Source organism: Lotus japonicus, chromosome 3 (genome assembly GCF_012489685.1).
Source record: "Lotus japonicus ecotype B-129 chromosome 3, LjGifu_v1.2".
Classification (NCBI taxonomy): domain Eukaryota; kingdom Viridiplantae; phylum Streptophyta; class Magnoliopsida; order Fabales; family Fabaceae; genus Lotus; species Lotus japonicus.
This window is the reverse complement of record NC_080043.1, coordinates 2,853,086-2,870,153: the sequence shown is the minus strand read 5'-3', so window position 1 is coordinate 2,870,153 and position 17,068 is coordinate 2,853,086. Positions and strand designations below refer to the sequence as shown.

The window sequence follows — 17,068 nt, the reverse complement described above, 5'->3', positions numbered from 1 at the left end:
AAAAAAATTCACATAGTTTAAGAAATGTAGTAAAACTAGATAAAATGCATTAAATTTGTCTTGAATCAAAATAAACTTTCAAAATTACCATTTGTTATTAGTGTTGGAAAGTGAGAAAGAGAAAGCATAATTAATAAGATACATTTTACAAGTTAGAATTAATAAGGGCATCATTGGAAAAAAATAATTAATATAGCTCTAACTTTCATTTGGTTATTATAAAAATAACTAAGATTTTTCTTCTCTTTCATGCTTATAAATAGGACCGAAGGTAGTACACTCTCCAACAAAAAGGGAAAAAGAGAAAGAACTGCCAGAAAAATCAGCAATTACATCCCTTCCAAATTTGCAGCAGGTTTCTAGCCGCCATAGCCGCCGCAAACGGTGCCTCTCTCACGCACCAACCACCCAATAAAAAAGAATATAACACAAGTGCCACAAATGGAAAACGACAAGGACAAAACCGCCACTACTTCAGGAACTGTCAACACCCCCGCCAACAACGACAACACCGCCACTACTTCAAGAACTCTCAGCACCGCTGCCAACAACGACAACACCGCCACTACTTCAAGAACTGCCAGCACCCCTGCCAACAACGACAACACCGCCACTACTTCAAGAACTCCCAGCACCCCTGCCAACAACGACAACACCGCCACTACTTCAAGAACTCCCAGCACCGCCGCCAACAACGACAACACTACCACTACTTCAAGAACTGCCACCAACGCACGCTCTTGCGCTGCTTGCACACACCGCCGCAGAAAATGCTCCGCCGATTGCATTCTCGCACCGTATTTCCCTCAAGACCGCCGCCAACAGTTCGCCAACGCGCACAGACTCTTCGGCGTCGCCACCATTATCAAAATCATCCAGGACTTGGATCCCATAACCCGAGACGACGCCATGACAGCAATTCTGTACGAATCTGATGCTCGAGCCAGGGACCCAGTTGGGGGCTGTTCCAGGTTGATAATGATACTTCTATCTAAGATTGCGCAACACCAGCAGGAGCTGAATGTGATTCGTCAACAGCTCGCTTTACGACAAATGATGATGCCACAGCCACAACAAAATCACCCTGGTTTTCAAGAAGAAGGGAATGGTGATGATGAGAGGAATATTCCTGACCTGAATAAAGAAGATGAGAATGATGATGATGATGATGATGATGATGATGATGATGGTGAGAAGCATCTTCCAGACCTGAATGAAAAAGATGAGAATGATGATGATCATGATGAGAAGCATCTTCCTGACCTGAATAAAGAACCGAAATAACCTTAGTGCAGGTTTGTATTTGAGTTCTTGCATTACATTTTCTATAGAATTTTTGTTGGGACCTTATTTGAAACCATGGTTTTTGGAATGAAATTTGCAATTTGAAGCTGGAAAATAGTACTATATCTCTTCTTTTTTTCTTCAGAATTTCTGTCAAATTTACTTGTTTGTTTTGGATATATGGTTGCATTGAATGTATGGATGGCTGCATTGAATGTAGCGAATTGAATTGAATACATGTTAGTGTTGGTACAAGCCAGAACCTAAATAACCTTGGTGCAGGTTTGTATTTGAGTGAGATTTGCAATTTAAAGCCGTGATTTTTGGAATGAAATTTGCAATTTGAAGATGGAAAATACTAATATATTTAGTTGTTTAGTTTTTTTCTTCAAAATTTCTGTTAAATTTAGTTGTTTGTTTTGGATGTATGGTTGGTTGCATTGAATGTAGTGAATTGAATTGAATTCATGTTAGTGTTGTACAAACTAGCATTAGCATTCACTTTGAGACAAAAAATGAATAAAACTCCTTTGATGTGATGGATTGGGATAATGCTTTCACGTTAATTCAATTTGTATCCAAATATAGAATTAGTACCAAATATTGCAATCTTGCATGTTGTGTCGAGTTTGAATTTTATAATTAAAAGGAACTCAATCTTAGCTTTAATGTCTTGATGATGGAAGTTGCAATCAAAGAGTTCTGGTCTATTTGATTTGATAATCTATGCTTGGATCTTCAATGATGGATTCTTACTTGAGAGGGTTGTTTTGGAGAGTATGAAAAATGCAGATAATGATGATTTATATATTTTGTCTTTGTTTCAATCAATTCATGATAGTTTCTAACATGATGTATTATTTTACTCAACTCTGCAGTGATGATGAAGTGGTTTAATTTAAGATTGACAAGGTAGAGTGATAAAAGGTTTTGCTGACTACATTCAACAAACTCAACCCTGATCAGAAAGGTGCAACAATTTTTTTCATTTGTTCCTATAAATCAAACTAGCTAAGGTGTTATCAACTTGGCAGAGATTGTAGAAATTCCATGCTCGTTTTTGCAGAAACTCTTAAGAGTGCTTCCTCCACATTGTGTCCAACTTTAGTGACACGGTTTTCTTTTTGTACTCCTAAGAGTTGTTTGTGTATATATGCATTGCCCCAACATTTTGTACTGATTTTCTATCCCCTGCTCTCAGAGTAAAAGAACAGATTTGTTTACCATAACTTTCTCTTCCTATCAGCAATTTTATTTTCCTATATCTCACACTCTTATCTTTCTCTAAAGGGGAGTTGAAATAAGTGATGAAAAAAATTGACTGTGAATATATATAATGAGTTGTGTATAACTATATATATATATATGGGGAGCTTTCTCCTGCCTTCTCTAGTATCTCTGAGTATTGTGTTGAGCTCTCCATGCTAATTAGTAAAATGTAAAATTCAAAACTCATTATCATATGTCATCATATTGACAATTATCTGTTTGTCAATTATAAGAGTTCATCAATCACTCATAAGGAGGCATTGCTAAAGCAAGTAGTAAGTACTCAAAAGCTACAATCTAAGCAATTATTTATACAAATACAACTTGTCAGGTTCAGATACCTTCAATAATTAGATTTTAGAATTAAGCAGAAGAAAGCTGAAGCTTGAAATTCTCTACCTGCAACTCCAACTCCAAATTCTTCTTCCTCTCATCTTCCAACTCATTCTTCAGCCTAGAAATCTCTTTTCCCTCGCCATCACCATCTTGAATCTCCTCTCCACCTCCTCTTATCAGATTCATCAGAAACTTGACCTGTCCCAGCTCCTGTTCCAAGCTCCCTTTCAACACATTCAAAGTAGCCAACATAGCTTCACCATTGTTCACAACCTCAACACCACCAACTAATTTTTTCACCAATGTCTCATCCACTTCAACAGCATCACTCACAGTTCCTGATGCAGCAACAGCATGCTCTTCTAATTTTCCACCCATTTCTTGGATCACTGGTTCAACTTCAAATTGAACTTGTTTAGATGAATCATCCTTAGGGGAATTCAAATGATCACAATTGGGGAAAACTGGCTCCAGCTCCAACCCATCTTCATTGAAATTCCAACCACTGATCCTCCTCTGTTTCTCCTCTGTTTCACTTAGTTCATCATCATCTTTCAAAACCTTACTCTCTCTAGTCTCTATACCTCTTCTCAACACTCGGCAACCCCTGCAACACATTCTTCACCAGAAACTCTGTAGTCTTACAATTCTTAAAGAAAGTGTGCTTAAGCAATTTCTCTGCAGTTGGCCTCTTAGAAGGGTCCTGATCAAGACAGGAAGCAACCATGTCCCTGAAAGCTTTTGAAAACTTGTTTTTTCCATTTTCCTTTATGTGCTTGTCAAGATCAGAAAACTTGAACCTTTTGGTGATTTTGAGCATCATGGACTTGGAAGGTGGGAGGCGAGAGAGTGGAGGTCTTCCATGAGCGAGCTCAAGAGCTGTTATGCCGAATGACCAGATGTCTGTCAGCCTTGAAACTGTAGCCTGTGTGGGAGTGAATGACCTCAGGGGCCATCCAGTATGGTGTTCCGGCTGAGACACCAAAATCTGCTAGATTCACTGATCCGTTTGAGTCTACCAGGATGTTACCTGATCAAATTATAAGATACCAGCCCTTCTCTCCCACTCTTAGCCAAGAAATCCACTACCTCGTTACACTCCCTTAACACATGACAAACTGAGCTACGCTATAAGGGCACTCCCGCCACCATGCAAAACTCTTTATTGTTGAAAACCACACCATTCCGTTCCATCCATACCGTCCAAACCAATGCATAAGGAACCATATCCCACACTATACGATCCAAATAGCCTTGCAATGAAGAAACAAGTGAGCTGTTGTCTCTATATCTGTCATTCATAGCACACACCACCCCTCATCTGGTTACAAATTTTTTAAAAATCTAAAAGCGAAAGAGTCATGATAATGTATTTTAAATATCTTTTAATCTTGTTTAACTCAAATACTCCTTTCGTTTTAAATAACTCTTAAGAGTTCAAGTAGTAAGAGCTAGGGGACACAAGGGTTTGGGAGGGTGAATGGTCCAAGTTCGAACTCTGAAGAGGATTAATTTACTAACATTACTAAGAACTAACATTTTCCTATAAAAAAATAGTTGTTAAGAAAAAAGAAGAAATACATATATTAAGACATGCAAATAATATTGTTAAAATTTTAAAATAGGATTTATTTTCCTACCTTGCCCATTGAAATGTATTTTTATTCATCCTCACTTATTCTTCTCATATGAGTATTTTATGGAAAAATATCAATTAATATTTTCTTAAAACTTTAAGCAGAGAGTTATTATGAATTAATTTTTTCAAATTAAACAATTATTTAAATAGAGATAGAGTAATTAATTAACCCCTCAACCCATACCATTTTTTGGCTGTAACCAAAAGAAATGTTAACAAAAAAAAAACCATTTTTTGGCCTTTTAAACTTCAAGCCAACTTATCAGCTGTGAGCAATCTTAAATCTCAATATTTTTTTTTGGTATATATAGTAAAAAATCATTTGAACTCAGTAGATATAGTAACTAGTAAGTTAGTTTTATTTTTTTACATAGGAAAATTAAAAACAGACAAAAAAACTAAACAAGCACATCTTGGCATAGAAGAGGCACGATGTTAGAGGGTGGGTTCCTCCAAATCTGTCTTCTATACCCAACCCGGGTTGCATACTTTGCTAACTCGTCCGCTACCATGTTCCTTTCGCGCGGTATGTGACTCACAGTAATCTCCCATCCTGATCACCATTCACAACAACAACAACCAATTCTGAACAGCCAAAGAAGCAGCGAACCTTGCGGAATCCCAAATCCCAAGCATGTTCAAGTCCTTCCCTCAACGCGCATAACTCTGCCAGAAAAGCATCCCCGGACCCATATGAGCTTGCAAAACCTGAAAGCCACCTCCCCACTGTATCGCACAGGACAGCACATGATTCGAGTGATGAATCTGAGCAACCAACCACGGACGGAAGCTCAATCCCTGCGGCTGCAATAGCAGAAGCATCGGTGTAAAAAAAATTTACACCGTCGGTGCATCATTCTTTTTCTCAAATTAAAATCCATCAAGTTATCATGTGATATTTAAATTTGAATTTAAAAGTAATTATAAGCAATTTGGAGAGATATGATTTAGTGCATGTGTACCCATTCTTTACACATTAAATCCTAAAAATAAACCTTTAGACAAATTTTTTTAAAGCTAAAAGTGAAAGAGTCATGATAATGCATCTCAAATTAAAAAAAAGAGATTAATAGGTTATTCAAATATTTATTGTTTGACTCATGTACTTCTTTTGTTTTAAAATAACTGTTAAGAAAAAGAAGAAATACATATATTAAGAAATACAAATAATATTGTTAAAATTTTAATATATGTACTTTCCCTTTAAAATATATTTTTATTCCTCCTATTATTTTTCTTATATGGGCCTTATAACACTCTCTTAAAATTTTAAGTGACAGTTACTATGAAACTTTTTTTTTTGAGAGATAGAGTAATTAATTAACCCCTCCACCCATGCCATTCTTTTGGCCTTTTAAATTTCAAGCAAACTTATCATAAGTGAGCTATCTTAAGGTGCCCACTAGGGGGACACATTTGTTATTTGTCCATTGATGGACCAAGGGTTATATCAACAGATGACGAATTGGAGCCACTCTGTGCTCCGCCTTGCCTCACGGAGGGAATAGGACCAGGAACAAAGGCATCAAAGAACATCGTGGGAGGGAAACTAATAGCATCATCAACAGCGACACAGAGAGAGAGAAGTGTAGCGGCGGCGGCTGAGAGAGAGAGAGAGAGAAGTGTAGGTTGGAAGCCACCAACCTTATCTAGAAGATAGAGAAGAAGAGGGACCAGGGGTTATTAATTTACATTTGTACCCTTTTATTATTCACTTAATCTTAACCATTCAATTAAAATATATTCTAAAATACTTGAATTCAATGGTGTTTAAACCTAGAACACCGGTGGACAAAAAAAATTGTCCACCCGAGTGAGCACTATCTTTTTTTTTTTTGAAAGTAAACTGCAATTCTATTAAATGTCAATTGGCTCCAGAAGAGTTACATCAGAAATAATGAAAGGAAGAGCGGCATCAGGAACCTCTTCAACCCATACAAAACCAGCATAGGTTGCAGCGTTCCTAGCCAAAAAGTCCGCAACAGTGTTACTCGTGCGTCTAACAAAACTAAGACTAACATAATCAAAAGCAGAAACTAATAAACGACAATCTGAAATAATAGAACTAAGATATGATCTGCCGGCCTCCTTCGCTTTTCAAGCCTTGAAAAGTTGTAGACAATCAGTTTCCAGTAAGATCCGGCGAAATCCTAAATCAATAGTTTTTTTTAGTAGATATCTTAAATCTCGTTAGTTTTTTTTTAGTAGATATATTAAATCTTAATAGTAAGTTAGTTTTTACATTCAATAGTTTTTTTTTTAAATAGAATTCAATAGTAAGTTTCATTTAATTTACTGTAAAAAAAATTAATTTAATTTAATAGTAAGTTTTATTTATTTATTAGTAAGTTAGCAAGCTACTTTTTTTTTTGACGGGAGTTTAAAAGCTACTTTTCAACTTAATAATTATCTAATCTTTCATAAATCACTAGTTAGCTTAAAAAAAAATCCATTTCACCTCTCTCAAACAGAACCCATTAAGATCTCTGCTATCCTTTTGTTCCTCTGCTCTATATTTTCTCCCCAAATTTATTACTAGTTTACTACACTCTCCAACAAAGAAGGAAAAGAGAGAGAACCGCCAGAAAAATCAGCAATTACATCCCTTCCAAATTTGCAGCAGGTTTCTAGCCGCCATAGCCGCCGCAAACGGTGCCTCTCTCACGCACCAACCAACCAATGAAAAAATGTAAGACAAGTGCCACAAATGGAAAACGACAACGACAACACCTCCCCTTCAAGAACTGTCAGCCCCGCCGCCAACAACGACAACACCGCCACCAACATTGACAACACCGCCACTAATTCAAGAATTGCCAGCACCATCGCCAACAATGACAACACCGCCGCCACTACTTCAAGAACTCCCAGCATCGCCGCCAACAACGACAACACCGCCACTATTATAAGAACTGCCAGCGGCGCCTACAACAAAAACGCTTGCGCTGCTTGCAGTTACTTGCGCAAAAAATGCACCGCCGATTGTATTCTAGCACCGTATTTCCCTCAAAGCCGCCGGGGACAGTTCGCCAACGCGCTTCGACTCTTCACCGTCAGCAAAATGATCAGCATCATCAAGAATATGGACCCCCGAACCCGAGACGACGCCATGACCGCAATTCGGTACCAGTCTGATGTTCGAGCCAGGGACCTTGTTGGGGGCTGTTACAGATACATACAGCACCTGGATTCTGAGATTGCGCAGCGCCAGAACGAGCTGAATGAGTTTCGAACACTGCTCGAATATTACAGAAGGCCATTCATTCAAGAAATGATGCCACAGCCACAACAAAATCACCCTGGTTTTCAAGATGAGATACCATTGATGTTTCAGGATGATAACAAAGAACAAGAAGGAGACGAGAATGATGATCAGAAGAATGTTCTTGAACTGAATAAAAAAATGAAATAACCTTGGTGTGGTGCAGGTTTGTATTTGAGTTCTTGCATTACTTTTTTTATAGAGTTTTTGTTGGGACCTTATTGAAAACCATGATTTTTGGAATGAAATTTGCAATTTGAAGCTGGAAAATAGTACTATTTTTCTTCTTCAGAATTTCTGTTAAACTTAGTTGTTTTTTGGATGTGTGGCGGCTGCATTGAATGTATGGGATGGGTGCATTGAATGTAGTGAGTTCAATTGAATGCATGTTAGTGTTGGTGCTAATTAGCATTAGCACTCATTTTGAGACAAAAAAAATGAACGAAACTTCTTTGATGGGTTGGAATAAATGCTTTTGCGTTAATTCAACTCATATTCAAACATAGAATTAGTACCAAATATTGCATGTTGTGTTGAGTTTGAATTTTTGAAATTTATAATTAGAAGGGACTCATTCTTAGCTTTATTGTGTACTATTGGCTAAATTAGGAAGTTGTGATCAATGAGTTCTAGTCTATTTGATAATATATGCTTGGATGCTTCATTGATGAATTCTTACTTGAGAGGGTTGTTTTGGAGAGTATGAAAAATGCAGATAATGATGGTTTATTGCTATTTATATATTCTGTTCTGTTTCAATCAATTCATGACAGTTTCTAACATGATGTATTATTTTACTCAACTATGCAGTGATGATGAAGTGGTTTTATTTAAGATTGACAAGGTAGAAGGTTTTGCTGATTGCATTCAACAAACTCAACCCTGATCAGAAAGGTGAAACAATTTTGTTCATTTGTTCCTACAAATCAAACTAGCTAGGGTGTTAGAGATTGTAGAAATTATATGCTCGTTTTTACAGGAACTCTTAAGAGTACTTCCTCCACATTGTGTCCAACTTTAGTGACACGGTTTTCTTTTTGTACTCCTAAGAGTTGTTTGTTTATATAAGCATTACCTCAACATTTTGTACTGATGTTCTATCCCCTGCTCTCAGAGTAAAAGCACAGATTTGTTTACCATAACTTTCTCTTCCTATCAGCAATTTTATTTTCCTATATCTCACACTCTCATCTTTCTCTAAAGGGGAGGTGAAATGAGTGATGAAAAAAATTGACTGTGAATATATATAATGAGTTGTATATAACTATATATATATGTGGGGAACTTTCTCCTGCCCTCTCTAGTATCTCTGAGTATTGTGTTGAACTCTCCATGCTAATTAATAAAATGTAAAATTCAAAACGTGCTCATTATCATATGTCATCATATTGACAATTATTACACTAAGCAATTATGTATTTTTCAATTATAAGAGTTCATCAATCACTCATAAGGAGGCATTGCTAAAGCAAGTAGTAAGTACTCAAAAGCTACAACCTAAGCAATTATTTATACAAATACAACTTGTCAGGTTCAGAGACATAGTCTTATACACAGAATCACATGTTCTGGTTTAATTAGATGTTAACTGTTTTGAGACCTTCAATAATTAGATTTTAGAATTAAGCAGAAGAAAGCTGAAGCTTGAAATCCTCTAGCTGCAACTCCAACTCCAAGTTCTTCTTCCTCTCATTTTCCAACTCATTCCTCAGCCTAGAAATCTCTTTCCCCTCACCATCACCATCTTGAATCTCCTCTCCACCTTCTCTTATCAGATTCATCAGAAACTTGACCTGTCCCAGCTCCTGTTCCAAGCTCCCTTTCAACACATTCAAAGTAGCCAACATGGATTCACCATTGTTCACAACCTCAACACCACCAACTACTTTTTCCACCAATGTAGTCTTTTCCACTTCAACCTCACCAGGATCAGTTGGGTTTTCAGCATGCTCTTCTAATTTTCCACCCATGTCTTGGATCACGGGCTCAACTTCAAATTGAACTTGTTTAGATGGATCATCCTTAGGGGAATTCAAATAATCACAATTGGGGAAAACTGGCTCCAACTCCAATCCAACTTCATTGAAGTTCCAACCACTGATCCTCCTCTGTTTCGCACTCTGTTTCATCTCTGCTTCATTCTCTTCATCATCATCATCATTCATAGCCTTACTCTCTCTATACCTCTTCTCAACACTCGGCAACCCCTGCAACACATTCTTCACGAGAAACTCTGGAGTCTTACAGTTCTTGAAGAACGCATGCTTCAGCAATTTCTCTGCAGTTGGTCTCTTAGAAGGATCCTGATCAAGACAAGAAGCAACCATGTCTCTGAAAGCCTTTGAAAACTTGTTTTTACCACTTTCCTTTCTGTGCTTGTCAAGATCAGAAAACTTGAACCTTTTGGTGATTTTGAGCATCATGGACTTGGAAGGTGGAAGGTGAGAGAGTGGTGGTCTTCCATGTGCAAGCTCAAGAGCTGTTATGCCGAATGACCAGATGTCTGCTTTGAAACTGTAGCCTTTGTGGGAGTGAATGACCTCAGGGGCCATCCAATATGGTGTTCCGGCGAGATCGGTTAACATGAGAGATGAAGAAGATGATGAACTGGGTCCGCAGCCACTCATGGATTCGTAAATGGAGGCTGAGACACCAAAATCTGCTAGCTTCACTGATCCGTTTGAGTCTACCAGGATGTTACCTGATCAAAGGAAAGTAGATTGGAAATAAGAAATGGACTGATAATGGAGTTGTCTGACTTGGTTCATGGTATTGCCACATTCAAGGTAGATCAATGATATTATTAACAACAATTCAAGTTGAAAATAAGTGTAATTCAATCCATTTTTCAATTGTTTTAACACAATTGATCAAAGAAAGATCAACATATGACAGGCACTTCTGGTCTCACTACTATAGTTTTTGTTTATGTGTAATTTTGGTTCACTTTCATTTCTTTTAGCAACTTCCATATTCAGGCTCAACTTCTCATGCATCTCATTTATACTCAATTTTTTTCATATCTCTTTTGTTCCAATCACATCCCAAATCATATATTGCATTTATTTCTCTTCTTTTCCTATCTCTCTAAATGGTGGAGATGGAATAGTTGTGAAGGACACATTTTCCTTTTCTTAGCTTAGTCCCTCAATTTTGAAAATGTTAGCGGGTTTGTAATCTCCACTAACATGTATGTCTATTGGATCTTTGGAGTTTTCTATAGGTTTTATGTATCATTACTCTTAAGCTTATTCGTGATATGTAGCAAAAAATTTAGTACTCTAAGATGAGTAGTAATGCATTTTTAATACTCTATCTTTACAAAAGCAATGTTTTTTTTTAGTATTGTCAAGGTATCCCCACATCCAATCTAATAGTTATGAGACTAATCCTCTCGATTCTCGGAACCCTCAAGTCAGTTGTACTAAAAACTTGTTGGTTACACTAGGCAGAATTAAATCTTAAAATACAAAATTGAATTATACAAATTCAAACTATTTGCTGACTACACCAACAAAGTGAACATTTTTTTTTAAGTTCAATGAATATAAATAACTAACCTTACGACCAGTGACATCATTTTAATCGATCAAGAAAAGCATATATGTATCTTAGTTTTTTTTTCTATAAGTTGAAATATAATCATAATTACGTTCACATAATAACTTCTAATTATATAGTTCTGAATTCCAGTTTTAGAATAAAATAAAATAAAAGAATTACCAGCTTTGATGTCTCTGTGAAGGTGGCCCTGGCCATGAAGGTAAGAGAGAGCGTTGAGGGTCTCTTTGAGAACCACCGCAATGCACGGTTCCGCCAAGCCATCCGGGAACGAGTGAGAGATGATGGACTGCAAGGACCCTCCAGCCATGAATGGCATCACCACCCAGAGACGGCGGTCTACGGCAAATGAGCAATGAGCTCTCAGGACGTTAGGGTGAGAGAGCAGAGACAGCGCCTTGGCTTCGCGACGAACGTCATCAAAGTTCAGGCGCGACCGGTCGAGATCAATCGACTTGATCGCGACCGGTGCAGAGTTCATGGGGAGGCAGATGGCCTTGTAGACAATGGCGCTGGTGCCAGCACCTATCTCATCAAGGAGCTTGTAGGAGGAAGAGTCAAGTGGGTATTGGACCCTTGGTGATGCTAATTCTCCATTGGTTGTTGCCATATTGTGGGAAGTTGAATAAAGAAGTGAAGATATTTGGAAGCTTATGAAGAAGAAGCATGGTGATTATGGATGGAGGAATTAATGGAGAAGTTGAAGAAAGTGTAGGAAGGTTTAAGCGGTTTTCTTGTGATGGTTTGAGAGAAAGAAAAGTGTATGTCGTAGTCACACAACGGTGATATTTCTCGGTGGCTGTGAAACCATGCATGTGAATCACAAGAATGTTGTATGGTTATCACCAACATCTCTAGTACTGTCACCTTAAAATGAAAAAAAGGAAATTCACCCTTTAATACCAATAAAACTTCATTCATACCAAAATTTCTCTCATGCTGACCGTGGGCGATAGAGATATGTGAGGATAAGTTAGTTAAGACAAAAAAAATTCACACCACTCAGAAAAAAAATGAGAGAAATGATGTTAAGGTGATATGAAAAAGGAGAGATAAAAAAGAAGTTGATAAGCTAGCATTATTAGCTTGTCATCTAGTAAAAAGTAGGTACATCTGTGGTCAGGTAAGGCAACAAATCTACAAGAGTCGCCACCGCGTTACATTGACGCTTAACATAAACAAAACTACAAGAGTTAAAACCGAAAGACAAGAACCAATAGTCTTGCACAATGAAGGAGAGGTACGGAGGGCTATTCAGCTTTGAAATCCACGCACAATGAAGCACCTAGCAATCGTTCTCGAAGATTACTCCGCTAAAGCCTAAATCCATTGTTAGTTCAATAGCCCACCGAAAGCAGCATATGCCTGAGCCACCACAGGAGAGGAGACATCGACTATGAGATTTGTCGCAATAGCCAAAACTTGGCCCGACCCATTGCGTGCTATCAACCCAAACCCTGCTCCTACTCCCGCCTTAAAGGAGGCGCCAAAGTTTACATTGATTGAGCCTTGAGCCGGTGGTTTCCACCCTTCCTCTCCAGCCTCATCCCCTTGTCAAGTGACCCCTGTGGAAGATAGTAAAGGGGGGACAGCTATGGCAAAGCCTTGGGCAACCCGTTTCGTTGAGCTTCCTCTACCACTCTATCTGGTGGGATCAGCACATCATTGAAAACAACTTTCTTCTTTCCCATACATAGACACCAGCTTCATCCCACGAAAGCAAAGCAAACGATCGGTGCCAGCAAAAGAGTTCACAGGCCACTGAAAAACAAATCAGGGTGGGATATTCTTAAAATTGGGCAAAGGGAATAGCCAACCAACATTGATATAAAATGGGGCAAACGATTGGTCCTCGCATAAATAGAGGGACTAAAAATATAAGGGACATAAACCATACAAAAATGGGAGGGATTAAAATACTCACAAATGTAATGACTAAAAACATATTTAAGCCTAATTTTTTAGTGAAGTTAAGAATGCTGTAATCTTTTAGTACACAACAAAATCTACTATTTCCTTCCGAATTTGTATCATTTTTTCATTATAAACACCCTTCACTTTGGCAACCTTATCTTTCACCAATTGTATGCTGATGAATATGAATATATATCCAAGAGAATGGTGATTTTATTGTAAAGTGCTTCATAACAAATTTTCTTTCCATTATTAGATTTTATAAAACTGCTATAGATGAGAAGATTATGACCTCATTATAGCCAGTCCACCTGATTTGAGCATCCAGCAGACCTTCTTGAAAATATCTAGAAGCTTTGTCAGGTAATCAACAGTGAACTGCAGGGCATATTCAAAGTTCACGTTTTAAATGGTTAAGATACATCCTAAATAAGAACTTGGATAAAATTTTAACCTCAAGAGCTTTAAGCTTATAGTTCTTAAACCAAAGCAATAAATAAATATGCATGAAGAACAGCTTGCACACATGAACTGTGGTTAAGATATATGGAGAAGAATTTGTACCACATTAGTGATAAATCGAACTCGTTCCATTTATAAGTCTATAATTTAATCAACAATTCGATTATCTAAACAGCTCAGAAACTTATCAACGTGACTAGAGAACTTCAACAACCTTATAGCAATATGATCGTGTAATGTTACAGTAATTAAAACAAATTTTTAAAACAAAAACATAATTGTAGCAGTTGAAAGTAAACTTGCATTAAATGTGAATATATATACATTTAAAGACTGGAGTATAATAACTACTAGGTCTAACCTCAATGACCAGAGTATCAAGAACCCTCTCGAGGCCATAATTCTCCAGCAGCCCTTGGATATCTAAAATGAAACAAGAAAGAAAGTTAGCAGGTAATATTAAATCAAGTTCTTGAATCCTACCAATACATAGAAATAGAAATATGTATCACAACAAAAAACATGATAACTTAAGAAGCTATTGACTACCTTGTGTTTAAAACACAACCACATTACGCAAAGTCACGTCATGTAGTAATTGGAGAAGGACTTTGAATGTCAAGAGTTATAAAATCGACAGTGAGGGGGATGGTCAGAGGAATCAGTGGTTGACCCTGGAGAGCGCAGGGCATATTCGAAAATCAGGACAGTGCACAATTTTGAGACCCACTTTTCTCGAACCAATCTATGAGCAACATTTACAACATTGTGAGTTAAGAAGTGTTACTAAAAATGCTAAAAGTAGAAGTGATAATATCTAACCTTTCAGTTTGCAACAAGTACGAGCTCTGATTGGTCGTAAATACATTCTTGATTAAAGCAACTATTGAGTTCATAATTTTCATTCGCCATTTGAAGTGCCAATTCCTCAAGGATCACATAAACTTCATCCAGTCCTAAATGGACTATGTTCCCTGCTGAGAATGTATAAACTTTCTTTCTGACCTCTATCCAACTCTGACCAGGTGTTTTTTTCAAACCCTTTTTCTTTGCCGAGATCCTAACCCTGGCGGAATCCTCCCATCTTCCATTTGCTGCGTATATATTGGACAGCAGCATGAAGCTCCCAGTTATTTGTGAGTTCAGGGTCAAAATTTGTGATGCTGTTTCTTCTACAATTTTTGTATCTTTGTGCGTTCTACATGAGTTTAGCAGAGCTCCCCAAATATACTCATTAGGTTCAATTGGCATGTTTCGCACAATATCATTTGCTTCCTGCAAAAGTCCAGCACGACCAAGGAGATCAACCAAGCATGCATAGTGCTCTACAGTAGGCTCAATTCTAAACTCTCTAACCATCTGATAAAAAAGGTTGCGACCTGCAGCCACAAGTCCAGCATGACTGCAAGCAGATAGAGCAGTAACAAATGTGACGTGGTCCGGCTTCATTCCCGCCTTAATCATCTCATCAAAAGTAGTTAAAGCATTGTCACCAAGCCCATGCATTCCATAACCGCTTATTAAAGAGTTCCATGAGATTAGATCTCTACCCTCAATGTTATCAAACACTAAATGTCCTTTCTTGAAATCCCCACACTTCATGTACATGTTAATCAGACCATTTCCGACCAAAATATTGTCATCCATTAGATTCCTAACGGCATAACCATGGAGCTCCCTGCCAAGGTTTAGTGCTGCTAATTCAGCACAAACTGACAAAACAGTGGAAAATGTCACACAGTTGGGCTTTACTTTGGCAAGCTGCATTCTCCTGAAAAGTTCCAGTGACTCCTCACCACACCCCTTAGAAGCAAAACCACTAATCACAGCACTCCAACTTATGACATTGGGCCTTAGTGGCTGATGACCATCAAGTGATTTCTCCAGCTGCAAGAGTACTGCATGAGCCTCTTCACATAATCCGGATTCAGCATATGACGATATCAAAGCATTCCAACTTTCTAGGTTCTTGTTCTTTATGTCAAAAAATACATTATGTGCATCCCCCAAATGTTTATGCTTTCTGTAAGTGTCTATCAGTGCATTTTTCACAAACAAATAATCTTCATATCCACCTTTAATAACATAACCATGGATTTCTCTGCTCCGGTCAACTTCAACCACATCAGCACACACAGATATCACCACAGCTAGCGCTTCAGCACTGATTTCACATCCCCTAGTCCTCATCAACTTAAACAACTCAAGAGTTTCATCATAAAGCCCACATCTCTTATGGCTCGACAACAGCGAGGTCCACGTTACCGAATTCGGCCGCAAATCTTCCAACTCCATCCGCTTAAAAATCCTAGAAGCACCAACACAATCATGGTTGAACGCATAACCCGAAACCATAGTATTCCACGACAAAATAGTTCTCACAGGCATTCCATCAAACAACTGGCAGGCATCCTCCATTCGCCCAAGCTTCCCATACATCCCCACCAATTTATTCACCACATGGAGATGATTCCGAAAACCCAGTTCCAAAGCATGACAATGAACAATCCTGCAGAGACTAGAGCTACCCAGATGCGAACAAGCCTCAATTATCAACGGGAGAGTGAACCCATCAGGGAAAAATCCAAATTTTCGCATTCCAACATAAATTTCAATAGCAAATTCGAAGTACCCATGAGAGACATTAGCTCTGATAATCGAATTCCACAGAGGAATGTGATCAAGACGCTCAAATGGGACAGCATTGAAGACTTTCTGAGCATGAGAGACAGACCCAAAGCGCGCATAGAGAGCTATGAGCTTGGCTGCTAAGAAGGGTTTGCGATACGCGGCGGTGAGGATGGTTTGGGAGTGGAGTTGGCGAGCTTGTTGGAGAGTGGAGCATTGTTGAAGAAGGGTGATGAAGAAATCTTCGGTGGTGGGGTGTGGTGGTGCGGTGGGGGAGTGGGTTGCGGTGGAGAGGGAGAATGAACGAGTGAGAAAATGGGGTCGGAAACGTAGAGAGGAAGAACAGAGGAAGCGCACAGGGGCTGCATTGAGCATGAAGCTTGAGGGTTGAGGACTGAGGTTCTATTGAGATTAGAACAAGAAATAACACTATTTGGAGAGTGGAAGCTGTTATTACCTCATCTAGGGGTGTTCGCAGTTTGAATTGGTTCCGTTTTGAGGGAAAAATTCATCCGATGCAATTTCTTCGGTTTTGTCACTACATCATCCAATTGGTTTTTTTCTTTTTGTAAATCCGAACCAATCCAATCCGAAGCTATAAATATCAAATATATGTTCACTCTAACGCATATTTTTCAAATTATTACTTGAAATTTTATTTACTCAAATCTATCTATCTATCTTCTATACTATATATAAAGGGAAAGTTTTTG

General features: G+C 38.1%; 4 protein-coding genes and 1 pseudogene across 5 annotated transcripts; 2 read left to right on the top strand and 3 right to left on the bottom strand.

Annotated features, from left to right (window-relative positions):
- Positions 1–11: 11 nt before the first annotated feature.
- Positions 12–2,513, top strand: LOC130748204 (LOB domain-containing protein 7-like). The gene is made up of 2 exons (XM_057601371.1): positions 12–1,295; positions 2,163–2,513. The coding sequence occupies exon 1, from the start codon at positions 442–444 to the stop codon at positions 1,282–1,284; it is 843 nt and encodes a 280-aa protein (XP_057457354.1). The 5' UTR covers positions 12–441; the 3' UTR covers positions 1,285–1,295; positions 2,163–2,513.
- Positions 2,514–2,910: 397 nt separating this feature from the next.
- Positions 2,911–6,064, bottom strand: LOC130742546 (serine/threonine-protein kinase BLUS1-like; annotated as a pseudogene).
- A 951-nt stretch (positions 6,065–7,015) lies between these two features.
- LOC130748960 (LOB domain-containing protein 7-like) lies at positions 7,016–8,930 on the top strand. Its single transcript, XM_057602215.1, has 2 exons — positions 7,016–7,956; positions 8,601–8,930. Exon 1 carries the CDS (start codon positions 7,236–7,238, stop codon positions 7,938–7,940), a length of 705 nt encoding a protein of 234 aa, XP_057458198.1. The 5' UTR covers positions 7,016–7,235; the 3' UTR covers positions 7,941–7,956; positions 8,601–8,930.
- A 203-nt stretch (positions 8,931–9,133) lies between these two features.
- Positions 9,134–12,242, bottom strand: LOC130748313 (serine/threonine-protein kinase BLUS1). The gene is made up of 2 exons (XM_057601492.1): positions 11,514–12,242; positions 9,134–10,491 (listed from the first exon to the last, which is right to left on the bottom strand). The coding sequence occupies exons 1-2, from the start codon at positions 11,959–11,961 to the stop codon at positions 9,413–9,415; spliced, it is 1,527 nt and encodes a 508-aa protein (XP_057457475.1). The 5' UTR covers positions 11,962–12,242; the 3' UTR covers positions 9,134–9,412.
- Positions 12,243–12,398: 156 nt separating this feature from the next.
- Positions 12,399–16,821, bottom strand: LOC130748312 (putative pentatricopeptide repeat-containing protein At1g17630). Of its 2 annotated transcripts, XM_057601490.1 has the most exons (5): positions 14,550–16,821; positions 14,277–14,472; positions 14,089–14,150; positions 13,558–13,643; positions 12,399–13,112 (listed from the first exon to the last, which is right to left on the bottom strand). In XM_057601490.1, the coding sequence occupies exon 1, from the start codon at positions 16,728–16,730 to the stop codon at positions 14,553–14,555; it is 2,178 nt and encodes a 725-aa protein (XP_057457473.1). In that variant the 5' UTR covers positions 16,731–16,821; the 3' UTR covers positions 12,399–13,112; positions 13,558–13,643; positions 14,089–14,150; positions 14,277–14,472; positions 14,550–14,552. The 2 variants fall into 2 exon arrangements, with proteins under 2 accessions (XP_057457473.1, XP_057457474.1); XM_057601491.1 differs by lacking the exon at positions 13,558–13,643.
- Positions 16,822–17,068: the final 247 nt, after the last annotated feature.